The 13,065-nt window shown below is 35.7% G+C and overlaps 1 protein-coding gene across 4 annotated transcripts in view; it reads right to left on the bottom strand.

Moving 5' to 3' along the window:
- Positions 1–71: 71 nt before the first annotated feature.
- slc47a1 (solute carrier family 47 member 1) overlaps positions 72–13,065 on the bottom strand; it is a 41,865-nt gene continuing 28,871 nt past the window's right edge. For 2 of the 4 annotated variants that reach the window (XM_058757775.1, XM_058757774.1), the window contains 12 exons: positions 11,856–11,900; positions 11,666–11,763; positions 11,401–11,498; positions 9,307–9,420; positions 8,299–8,366; positions 7,550–7,658; positions 7,363–7,438; positions 7,086–7,155; positions 6,621–6,753; positions 5,566–5,660; positions 5,302–5,478; positions 72–3,736 (listed from right to left, as the gene is read on the bottom strand). In XM_058757775.1, coding sequence (XP_058613758.1) covers positions 3,431–3,736; positions 5,302–5,478; positions 5,566–5,660; positions 6,621–6,753; positions 7,086–7,155; positions 7,363–7,438; positions 7,550–7,658; positions 8,299–8,366; positions 9,307–9,420; positions 11,401–11,498; positions 11,666–11,763; positions 11,856–11,900 — 1,389 coding nt within the window. In that variant the 3' untranslated portion in view covers positions 72–3,430. Of the gene's footprint in view, positions 4,055–5,301; positions 5,479–5,565; positions 5,661–6,620; positions 6,754–7,085; positions 7,156–7,362; positions 7,439–7,549; positions 7,659–8,298; positions 8,367–9,306; positions 9,421–11,400; positions 11,499–11,665; positions 11,764–11,855; positions 11,901–13,065 lie in introns of all 4 variants that reach the window. The other 2 variants (XM_058757777.1, XM_058757776.1) reach the window with 2 other exon arrangements.

The following is a 13,065-nucleotide window of genomic DNA, read 5'->3' as shown; positions in this document are numbered from 1 at the left end:
AATCCATCATACCAGTAGACACCATTATATTTTCCATTAAAACCAACACAATTCCCATTATAACCATTACATTTTCTATTGTGTTTTGGGCAGGGTTCTATTGTTTTTTTCAGCAGGGGTTTTATCCATCTCTGACTGGGCCGGATTATCCATAGACGGGATTGGGCGAGTGCCCTGGGGCACCAGCCAATAGGGGGGCACCAAGTGATTACGATAATGACAAGACCTTTAAAATATTTTTTCATGTTTTGTATATATTATTTTGCTGGAAGAGATACAGATGCATAGAAAATGAACAGTTAATGATACAATATACAGAGAGAATATCAAATATATGCACGCATATAAAGAATTGCGATTGGGTCAGGTCACAGTGTATTTGCCCCCTCCCCCCCAGTCAGAGTCGAGCATATTTATTCTCAAATGGATAGGCAGCATCAATTTGGCGGTTGTGCGAAACGTACATTTTTTTTTTTTTTTTTAAAAGAGAGAAAATATCACGACACACTGCCAGGGCTATACAGCGCGACTGAAAAGTAGCTACTGTGTGCGACGATCAAAAAATATTTAGGAGCACCTGTATGACTAACCCGATCAGCACAGGCTATTTGTGTTTTCGCTGAGAGGAGCTTCAAAGATTTCTACTTGCGTGTTTGTGCAGCGTTGAGTAATGTATCGCAGACATGATTCCTTGAATGCAATGTTAATCAGAATCCACCCACTGCTCAAAATACTTTTGTTCATTGCTGAGTTATGCAAGCTCACAAATCCTCCCATTATAACATACAAAGTGTAGACGCTGTAAATAAGAGATTCGTTGTGCAGTGTAGAGCGCTTCATTGATTATAATGGAGTTTCGTGAGATTGCGATGAACTGAAGTGAGTAACAGCTTTTAAATATTATTAAAGGAGTTTGTAAATGTGATATTAAATTAATACAACAGCTCAATAAACAATAAGTTATGTAAAGTGATGTACATTGTATGACTTTTAACAATATTGCCTGATTTTGCTCTATTTAGTCAAGGAACCGCTGAGCCTCTGTGCATCATTCAAACACAGCGGTGTTTCATTTATGAATGAACCTGCGTTTTTAAATCAGTCTAGTGAGTCAGTGATTCAATTACCTACTCATAAAGACAGTCACTTGCTTCATTCCTGAATGAATCACCTGTTCAAACGAATCAGTTGAATGAATGATTCAGTGAAAAAAATCAGTGACTTGCCGCCATCTACTGGCAGTTTTATTTTTATGTTTAAAGTGTCCTTTCGGTTATTTAAATCATTTCAATCAAACAATAGTTCTATATTCAAAATTTTATATTTAAAACTGTTACGAGTCCTGGGCCTGCTCTTCTGTCTGATTGCCACAAGAGGTCGCCCTGCCATCATATTGACTTTCACACCACACATCACAATGGACTCCAATTCCCATCATCCATTACTGATCACAGCTGTCACCAGTCACTCATTGCACTAATCACACGCACACCTGATCCTACACACACACTGATCACATGCCTTATTTTAACCCTGGACTTTCCTTCCGTCAGTGCCGAGTATTGTATGCATTTATCGCTGCCCTACAGAGCCCAGTTAGTTTCCCTAGTCTTGCCTTGCCTTGCCTCGCCTCGCCTTGCCTTTGTCGGATTGTGTTTTCCCCTGCCTGGACTATTGCTTACGTTTTGGACTACCTCTCCTGTCTAGCCCCTTTGATGCTGTTCGCCGATCGTCGACCCACGCTTGTCTCGGTTTACTCTTTGTCTCGCCCATGTTATACCTGTTTGCCACTGTTTGACCCTGCCTGTTATGACCACGTCTCTTGTCAATAAAAGTCTGCATATGGATCCGCACGTCTCATGTCTTCAAATGTGGTCACCCTAGGGCACTACCCTGTGTTAATCCGGGCCTGATCTCTGATAATCCCGGGTTGCTATGGTCACGTAGGTGTGTTTATTACGCATTAAACTCGTGGCTACGAGAAAAATATGTCGTTCCCTCAACATAGCATTTCGAGGCCACGACATAAGGATGCCCTTACCTCAACAAAATGACCTCGTGGCCACGACATAATATCACGTTCCCACGACTTATTATCACGTTCCACGACTTAATATCTCGTGGCCATGACAAAACTAAGTGAACAAAGATGGCCCCTCCCGGGCGTTAGAGCGTGCAAAATCGTACATACCCACAACAGTGACACTCAAATCTACCGCGGTACTGAAAGAGAAGAGGGACAAAATACTACATCTGCAATACCATTAACAGCCACCATTAAATGTTCTTTTTGACCCTGTTACATGAGCACAATTAATGTTACTTCATCCTTCTGCCAAAATATCCATATTATTTTATTATAGTGTGTTATGCTACATGGAGTCCTTGAGTTACGACAATAAGAAAACGATTTCTAGCTTCCTAGCTAAACTACAGTAATTATAGTGCTTTATATTATGCTTACTAAAACAAATTACCAGGCAAATATCCACCAATTAGCAGGGGTCACCAAACTTGATCCTGGAGGGCCTGTGTCCTGCAGAGTTTATGTCCTCGTTTGTCACAAAAACGCATGTGTGTGTGTGTGCGCACATTTTTGTAACAAATGAGGACATAAATCTGTATAATGACAAGGGTATGACATAGGTATTACAAGGAGAAGGTGACTTTTCAGGATGTTACCCCATGTCCCCGCTTTTCAAAACACTTTAAAATAGCACAGTTTTCTGTAAGGGGTAGGGTTAGGTGTAGGGTTGGTGTAGGGCAATAGCACATACAGTTTGTACAGTATAAAAACTATTACGCCTATGGGATGTCCCCACTTTTCACAAAAACAAATGTGTGTGTGTGTGTGTGTGTGTATATTATTCAACCACTGGAGCTATTTTTCTCCATGTTTGGATATGACGTGACAAGCATGCATATTTTTTTGCACTCTGTCTTATTAAAATTTTTAATAATAAAAAAAATAAAAAAATAAAAAGGTTTCAGTAGTATATAATATTATGCTTTACTTCGTTATGATAAATACATTTACAAGGAAAACTACAACCTTATAAATGGCTTCATATAACCAGATATATAAAAATAATGCATAAAATTTTAATTTGGTTTGCTAAGAAGTGAAATATGCTGCACATAAGTGCTACTCAGTAGTCTCACTCAGCTGTATTTTGACCTACGCAGCTGGGTTTGGAGTGTGTACCAAATTTGTAGAAGTCCATAGTACTGCATAATGTACGTTGAGAGAAATACTCTTTTGTAAGCCTCCAACTGTTATTTGTGGTTGGATGGAAAAGCTGGCAGAGATGCATTTTTTTCTCTCTTAAATAACACTGACAAATATAATTTTGGTGGTATTGGCTGATTGACCCACTCGTGGTCCCAAATTTATTGAAATGAGACCTTGTTAAGATGGATCAAGTTAGAGTTAGCTCAACGTGGTGTTGAGGGATATGTTAGAAGTGGAAAAATTTCTTGAATCCATTGTTAGATTGCTTTGATGAGGACTTAAAGGCTCTGGAAGAGGACAAGCTATGTGCACAGCGACTCCAGCTATCAGGATCAGGACAGTGGTCAACAGCGTAAGTCCCCGTCTGAGCACAAGCTGGTTCGTAGAGAGCAAGGCTTTAGGTTGGGTTTCTCCATATTCACTCACCATCACTAGTTTACTCTGCTCTTGGGTGCTAACTTGGACATAGCCAGCCACTTCAGGTCTATTACTTGTTAGCTGGGACTAAAGAAGCAAAGCATAATGTAATTATTGAAGCTATCATCACCAGGATTTGAGAATAGTTTCAATTTCAGGACACACGTGATTGACTTGGTGATTGGCAGGGGTTCCCAAACTTTTTCATCAGCCGAATCCCTTAGAAGTAAAATATTTAATTGAAGTACCCAGAATTTAAATTAAAGAAACAGTTCACCCAAAAATAAAAAATTGCTAAAAATGTACTCACCCTCAGGCCAGAAGGTGTAGAGCAGTTTTCATCGGAACAGATTTGGAGAAATGTAGTGATGTGTTCACCAATGGATCCTCTTTAATGAATGAGTGCTATCAAAATTCAAACAGCTGATAAAAACCTCACAATAATCCACAAGTAATCCACATGACTGCTGCAAGTTTGTAAGAAACAAAACCATCATGAAGGTATTTTAACTTTAAACCATTGCTTCTGGCAAAAATGTGAAAATAACGCTTCCTTGAGTAAAAAAGTCCATCCCATGTTGTCCTCTCACATCAAAATCCACTAAAATATTTGTTTAGAACTGTTTTCACTTGTAAATGTTGCTTGATCTGTGGATATTTGTCTCCTGATTCAGACGAGACTTTTCATAAGCTTTTCACTGGAGAAAGCAATTTTATGGATAGGACTCACGTTTAAGCTAGATGTAGCAATTTGAAGTTAAAAATGTCTTGATGGATTTGTTTATTTCAAACACAGCTTTTCATCTCACAAGACGTTAACTTTAAGACTAATGGAGTCATGTTGTGAATTTTTGTGATTAATCAACTGTTTTCACTCTCATTCTGACGGCACCCATTCACTGCAGAGGATCTATTAGTGAGCAAGTGATGTAATGCTTAATTTCTCCAAAATCTATTTTGATGAAGAAACAAACTCGTCTACCTCTTGGATAGCCTGAGGGTGAGGACATTTTCAGCAAATTTTCATTTTTGTGTGAACTATTGTTTAAATATTTTTGTAATTTGCTCGAACATGCAAGTAAATAGATATAAAGTTTCAACTCTAATTACAAAAATGAAGACAGCAATACATTACTGCTGTAAATTACAACTGTACTGGAAAATATAAATGAATATTTGTTAATTATAATAATTTTGCTTTACAATTCTAATATTTATGTCTTAAATTCTTCACTTTCAATCGTCCAAACCCTGAAACTTTAAACATTCAAAATCCTCAAGCTTTTATTTTGGTAGAAAACTGTTGAAATGCTGTAAACCCACAAAAATTGTAAATTATGTGAATGTATAAATAAATTGAATATAGTGCATGTTATGTTCCCAAATTGATGAGATCGCTGGACTTACTATGGACCCGAGAAGCTCTTAGACATTGAATTCATTGGATCACAAGCTGCTCATGTGAACACAGTGTTGCTTCGCTTTGAAACATGTAGCATCATTTAATCAAATCTCAGATTTTATTTGATAAATTTTGTAATATCATTTATATAATTAATTATTATAATTTCATCAAATCATGAAACCTCTGCAGTTCCTCCAAAAACCCCAGTTTGGGAAACCCTGGATGCTGGGATTACTGCAGCACTTACTTTGTTTCCAGTTATGTCTTCCCAAGGTTCAGGGATATTTGCTGAAGCTCCAGTATCAGGTGTTTGCTCATCGTTGTCCTGCCCTTCAGAAACCAGCGTATCAAGGACTGACTGTCCAATCGATGGTGCCTTTTGAACACACACTACCTTTGCATGTTTGCCTGCACGTTTCTGAGCCTAAGGAAGGCATAAGTCAACATTATCGACAGTCTTTCACAATGGTAGCTTGGCCTGACCATGCAGGTTTGATTTGTTATGTCTTACCCGCTCTGTTACTTTCTTCCAGTTGAGCTTGAAGATGAGAGTGGTGAAGAAACAGGTCTGAATAATGACACAAATCAAGAGGCCAAGCCACAGACCTGAATGAGTGGGAAATGAAAATGGGACGTGTTTCAAGATTAGAACAGGTCATGGGCAGCAAACTCTATCTGAATTGTATTACATGGCTGGTTTGGAGGAGAAAAGATGCTATATGACCAGAGACCTGAATCACTAACAATAACATAAAGTCTTGATGTGTTTAGGTTGTGTATTGAAATTTGTTTTGTACAAAAACATACATATTGCCTATTTTATAGTTTTGATGACTTTAGTAGTAGTGGTAGTATAACATTTGGTTTACTGAATTTGTTAGATTAGTCTTTTGTTAGTGTGGATTGGTGTTTAGAAGTTTGGGGTTGGTAAGATGTTTTAATGTTTTTGAAAAATGTCTCTTTTGTAATACTGTGAAATATTATTACAGTTTAAAATATTTTGTTTCTATTCTAATGCATTTTAAAATGTTATTTATTTATTTGATGGCAAAGCTGAAATTTCATCAGTCATTATTCCAGTTTTCCATGTCACATAATCCTTCAGAAATCATGATTTGATGCTCAAAAAGATTTCTTATTAGTATCTTTGAAATCTATTAATCTATTAATGTTGAAAACAGATATATATATATATATATATATATATATACATATATTTTATCCACAAAATATTTATTTATTCATTTAGTTACTATTTATTATTTTTAGAATTATTCGATTAATTGAGACATCTTTTGAAAAATTATACAGTCTTTACTGTTACTTTTGATCAATTTAATGCATCTTTACTGAATAAAAGTATTAACTTTAGTTCGGTTTGGAGATTGAAAAGATTTATAACTAAATTGCAGGGCAAAACTGGGATGCCACATATCTGAATGGAATTAAAGATCTGGGTTGGCTTGACATTCTTTTTTTCTTTCTTTTTTTCACTTATTTTGGAATAAAACAACTGAATCTCTGATAAGTTAGGATAATAGGAATGAAGAGATTTAGAGCTGGTACCAAGTATCCTGAGCTGAGCCAGAAACATCAGTGATATTCCTACTGGTAACCCAATGCAGTAGTAACAGATCAAGTTGGACAGTGCTGCTATCTTCTGCTTCCCAGCACCCAGAAGAATCCCTGAACACACACACTAAAACACAAGACAAAATGGTCTGTTGTAGAGAAATGCACTATAGAAACTTCAGAGTAATCAGTGAATTACATAATTTCACAAAACCAGGTTTCATGACATCACAAGAAATCCCTAGTAAAAGCATTTTAACTGATAACGTCTTGTGACATTATCACTCATAGATACTGTAATGATGAAAGACAGAAGATAACATAATGCCAGTTACAGTATTTGACATTCAGCTCAATATTATCAAATAATATATATCAAATAATATCTGTATTATAGGTTGATTAATTTGTGTTGCCTTGCTTTGAATGCATACAAATTATAAAACAATTCAAACTTACCACGAGAGCATCAAAAAACTGCAGGAAAACGTACAGGGTGAGAATTTCCGAGACAATTTTCACTATGCTCCTGTTAGATTAAATCAAGAAGTAAGAACTGCAAAACAACAAAAGAAAAGCTTCACTCTCATTGCTATAATTAGCAGTGATTTATTTTTTCTCCTGATTCTTTTATTTATCTTACGAAGAAAATGATCATGATATCACTTCATCTACAATAATCTTAGTTTTATCATAACCCAATAATTTGTGTATGTTATGAGAGAAACAAACATACTCATCAGAAGTGAAGATGTATCCCACTACTGACTTCGAGGAACCAATCACGATTCCCTGCATAACAGCCAAAACTCCTGCAATGCAGTAAAGGTTTAAATGATCTTTCCTTCTTGATACTTACTGTAAGTTATATACTAATCACTAAACTTGATTGTTAGCACTGGGTATTTCTATATTCTACTGACCTGAGATCAAGAGAGTCACTTTACTAGTGATCAGGGCCCTGTTAGTGTCTCCAGCTCCCAGTGCATTTCCCACACGCACACAAGCGGCTGCATGCACACCTAATGGAAACTAAACATAAAATCTTGTTATTAAAACAAGCAAATATTCACACTAATTTAATTTAACAAATATAATTTAACAGCATCATTTGTTTGTAAAGCATCTGTTGCTGACTATTTTTGAAGGTTACCACATTAGACCGATAATGATAATAGCGATAATAATCGCTAAATGATGTAGCGATAAATGTTTGGTAATTGTTTTGGAGCATTACAAGAAACTGAAGTGGATCTTTGAACCCTAACAATAACAAAAGGTTTGTTCATGTCAGACTTGCAGGAAAAGATTTGTTAGAGACTTCTGCCTCAGCTGGCAGAAGCTTAGACATTGAGTCCTTAAAAAGATCTCAAATCACCTCCCGCTTTTTCTTCAGTATTGATAATTAAGGGTCTTTCACATCAAGGATGATAACTATAATAATAATAATAATGAAGTTTCTTTCTAATTCTATGAGAATAGGTTAGTCCACACCACAACTAATACTAATGACAGGAACATTATATTACTGGAATCACTTTCAGAACGATTTTTAATACTTTTTGTTTCAATATATTTGCCATTTGACAGTAATAACAAACCCTGCTAGCAATGGCAGATTAAACCAATTTAATAAGTGTTTTGTGAGTGTAACGTTAAATAACACTCTTACCATGTAAGTAATTGTCCCCACCTCCAGCAACACATGTTGAGCGGCAAGATCCACCTCCCCCAGCATTCCTGCCAATCATCAGGGGGAAAAAACGTATGTTATTTAATGTGTTGGCTGTCTCTGATTTTTGTCTGATTGTGGCATTGCACATCTCAGATGTAGTTAGGCAATTTATGAAATTATTTGTAAGACATAAAACATTGTGTACTTCCCCCAAAAAAAAAAACAAAAAAAAAAGATTAACGAAAAACTGACTGTCAGGTATTTAACGTGATTGCAGAAGGACTTTGGTTGAAGACCAATAGGAATATTTTTTTTTTCCAGATCAAAATGGCACCTACTCATTCAGTTTAACCCTATAAACCCTACTGTATTATATTTGATATGGAAATATCTAAAGCCTCAAATTGTTCAAAACCTGTTACAGTCTTCTACACAGTCTTCAGTCATCTGATTGATTGTTTACACTTTTTGTTAACACGTTTTAGTTTAATTGTAAAAATGCCCACCTTCAGGTTGTGGTAAACATGTCTTTTAGCTGAGAATCCTTACGTATTTTAATAAGTAAATGTAAGAATAGCATTCATGTTGTTAGAAATGTTTCAGAATGAACACTTACTGGATTGAAACAACTTAGGTTTACTTGATTATAGTTAAAAAGATCTCATTGATTTACATTACATTAAAATTTCATTTAACTTTTTGGTCATATAAATATCAGCAATTGCACCCAATGGCATACTTTTGATAATTTTGAGTCTCCGAATAACTCTTGAGGTGTTTTTTTCCACTGTGAGTAAGATCTATGTATTCTCCCATATCATACATTGGCCATAAAAGCCTGATGTATCAAAATATGACACTTGACTAAATCAATCAATCAATCAAATAATCAATCAATATTGTATCCATTTCATTTCAAATAATATATTTTTTTCTGACTATTACGGTTAATCAGAAATACAAGACAACACAGATGTGTGAACCTCCCTTCACACATCTACACACCTGCAAGGAAACCTCCGATCTCATAGACCCACCACTCAAAACAGAGCATGAGAGTGCTGGGAATAGCCAGTTTCATGTAAGAGCCCCACTCCTGCAGTGCTGCAGTAGACCAGCCTGTAGGGGGCGACAAAGACAAACACACACATTCTTTTAATCACACCAGTCATGTTCATACAGTATACATATCTCTTGTCATTATTGATTGACTAGCTATGTAGAATAATTGTTTGTTATCTATGTGTTTTTTCATGTTTTCCTATTCACAGTGGTCACTGTGAACCGATTTGGACATTTTGCAAAACAGCCTCACAAATAAAAAAGTATTTTCTTTCACTGGAAAAATGCCAATTGTTGTCCATAACGAGTAGGAATTCATAGTGATAGATTAAATTATTGACAGTCTCTCTGCTGTTTGCTGCTATTAAGTCTTCCGAGGACTGGGAGTCGATCCCAAGCAAAATTGATTGTTTGATTCTGAGGCACTGCTAACTGTGAGTCCTATGGACCTGTGGAGAAGATTTCACTCAGGCAAATCGACTTTACTGAAGGCCATGACATCTCTGGGCATAATATGATTCAGACTGTGTCTATTATCAGCTAGGGGTGGGCTTTTTATTATTATTATTATTTATTTATTTATTTATTTTTTTATATCACAATTCACCATTGACAGATTCTTTTGGTGACTATTTTTGTAGGTTACATCATCACACCAGTAGGTGGTGACTAATGTGTGGTAATTTACAAAAAAAAATTCTTGAGAGTCACTTATGACAGACAACTTGCAGTTTTACATATCAAAAAGACTGAGAAAAGAACCTTCAAAGCCGCATTGAATTTCCTCCATAGGGTAAAAGTTCAGAAGTGCCTAGACTCTGGTGTTGGTCCATCTTTAATGGTTTTCCATATTCCTGGTTTTAGTTTGTGGAGTAAGTAAACTGTGTGTTTACACAGCTTTTTAAAAATGGCAGATTCCAGTGTTTCAAATGGCATGCCTTCAGCCAATCAACATAAACTTACCCCACTGGTCTTTCCCATTGTGCTGGGGTAGACCCTATTCTGAAACAGGAGATAATTAAAATCATTCTCAGGTCCTGCAGGGTTATAGATCCAATATTATATGTTTCAATATTTATAGGAACTACGAAAATGTTCCTCTGGTGCAAAAGGCTATTATGATCAACAAGAATTGAAAGCGAAGTTAAAAGCGCATCAAGATTGATAACTATAACCATAAACTTTAAAAATTGGTCTAAGCAGAAGAAGGATTTTGTTGGAATCGCTTTCAGAATCTTTTTTTTTCCAGCTGATAAATGATAAAAACACAACAGCAAATCAGAATCAAATTTAAAGAGCACAAGCATGGACTCTAATATAGCTTTCATTATAATTATGTTTATAGCTATTGTTAGTTAACTATAAAGATGACTATAACACACAATGCTGCTTTGTTTAATATAAGTACACACTGCAGTTTTGTCTTTAATGTCTTTAAATGCGCAAGTTCAAAGCAGCATTGATTCTGATTGGCTGTCAATGTTTTTTTATTATTATTATTATTATTTTTATTGTTCATCAGCTGAGCTGGTAAACAATAATAATAATATAATAAAATAAATTAAATTGAAATTGATTCCAACAATATCATTCCTCTGTACCGGTATTGTTATAATTGTGGTGAGGATTCTGGTGTTCTTTTAAATGAGTTTAAAAAGTATATCTTATTGTTATCGTTATAGCTTGTATTGTATATCATTATCGGCCTTTAGTCTGGAATCAGCTTCAATTCCAGTATCAGCACTACTGTAGGTCTTATTTTACCATTTTATCCAAATATATCAGATGAGGCATCACTGTCTGCACTCCCATTGCTGCTCATCTGAATACACTGGAGCTCCTCTAACTTTCCTGCATTGGTAACATCTCTCTAACTCACAGCCATTAAAAGTTAATCACTTTGTCGCTGTTGGATGTGAACACCCCTTTAGGGTATAATAATTATAGTTGGCTTAATGTAAAAATTGTCAGTGACTCCATAATGACAAAAGCAAACATGAGTGTCTTTGTGTGTGCAGCTTTCCATATATTCCTCACCACCCCATGTGTTCATATGCAGCTTTTTCCAGCGTATATAAGCAAACAGCAAGAGGCAGATGGAGATCTGTGCAATACTGTTAGCTGCAGCAGAGCCCCTGCAGAGACACAAGCACCTGCTTATACTAAAGATAATTTATTTCCTGGCTTATGGCCATCACTAATCCATAAAAAATAAAAATAAAATCAAAGTTTATTATTATTATTTATTTTAGTGTATGTATTGCTGTCTAGTATTGATAAAATTAACAGTAATCATACATACATCACTCCCAGTTTCATTGAGTGAAGAAGGATGTAGTTTGTTGCTACATTTAAAACGTTGGCAGCAACTGCTGTGTACATCTGTGGCAGGATGATGCCCTGAAACATGACAATACATTATTTGTTGAGTTTACATGTCTTTTGCTGTCTTTTGTCCAGTGCAACATCTTGAGCTTACTGAGAAGTTGTACCTGGTTTTGCAGATAAGACACCTGAAGATGGTGCAGAAACATAGCCTAGGAAATTGAAGGATGGACAGTAAAAGACATCAGTACTCTACTGTCAGCAGTAGGGAAACTTGTGACAGTCAATAGCTGGGTTTCCATCACCCTGTTTTAATGCACATTTTGAAGTATCACATGAGAAACGAGTGATGGAAACGCCAAATTTCGAATAAAAATCACTAAATTCGCAAAAAAGCTTTTACGCTCGCTTGAGGTGGTTTTTGACTTGTGCGAAAAATGGTTAATGTAAATAATGGGAGATGGAAATGCATTTTGCGAATAAATTCCTCCAAGCGCATCAAAAAAGTCATGTGACTGCGCTATGAGACGGAATAACTTGACTAGTAGCGCACTGATCTCGTTCACATCATCTGAAATGTTGTTATGGTCGTTCTGAAATGCCTGAGCAAAGTCTGTCATCAAAGTATTTCTGTATAAACCTCTTACACGACTGTGTTCCCAAACAGCAGCATTCACCTCCGAAAGCAATGACAGCATTTATTGTGTTTCGTCTGCTCGCTGTGAGGTGCAAGTAATTTTTCATAGGCCATATGAAAATTATTATATTCAGTAGCTTATCTTAGTTTTCTATAGGCTATTTAGTCCCAGTTTACCAGGAAGTGACGATTTTGTTCTCTTTGACTCGTTGGATGGAAACGGTGCTTGTTCGCAAATGTTTTATGCGATATTCCAATTTTGCGCATAAGTTAAATTCGCAACTTTGGATGGAAACCCGGCTACTGTGTAGTTAGGCTGTTTAAATTTACGTCTCGAACATTCTAAATAAATTAATTGAAACATTTTGGTCAGTAAGCAAAAAATTGTCCTGAAGAGTACGACGGCGTTTTAGTGCCATGTTAAAAAAATAAGAAAAATCTAAAATTACGAGATTAAAGTCGTAATATTTCAAGAATAAAGTCGAAATACTATGAGAATAAAGTCGAAATGTTTCAAGAATAAAGTCAAAATACTACGAGAATAAAGTCAAAATATTACGAGAATAAAGTCAAAATGTTTCGAGATTAAAGTCAAAATGTTTTAAGAATAAAGTCGAAATGTTTTAAGAATAAAGTCGAAATTTTTCGAGAATAAAGATTATAGTTATAATATTTTGAGATAGGCTATATCCTTTTGCTCATGCAAATGGCCCGGATTGGAGATATTCCAAATCTCAGTT

This window comes from Onychostoma macrolepis, chromosome 21 (assembly GCF_012432095.1).
Source record: "Onychostoma macrolepis isolate SWU-2019 chromosome 21, ASM1243209v1, whole genome shotgun sequence".
NCBI lineage: Eukaryota > Metazoa > Chordata > Actinopteri > Cypriniformes > Cyprinidae > Onychostoma > Onychostoma macrolepis.
This window is presented reverse-complemented; position numbering and strand designations above follow the sequence as displayed.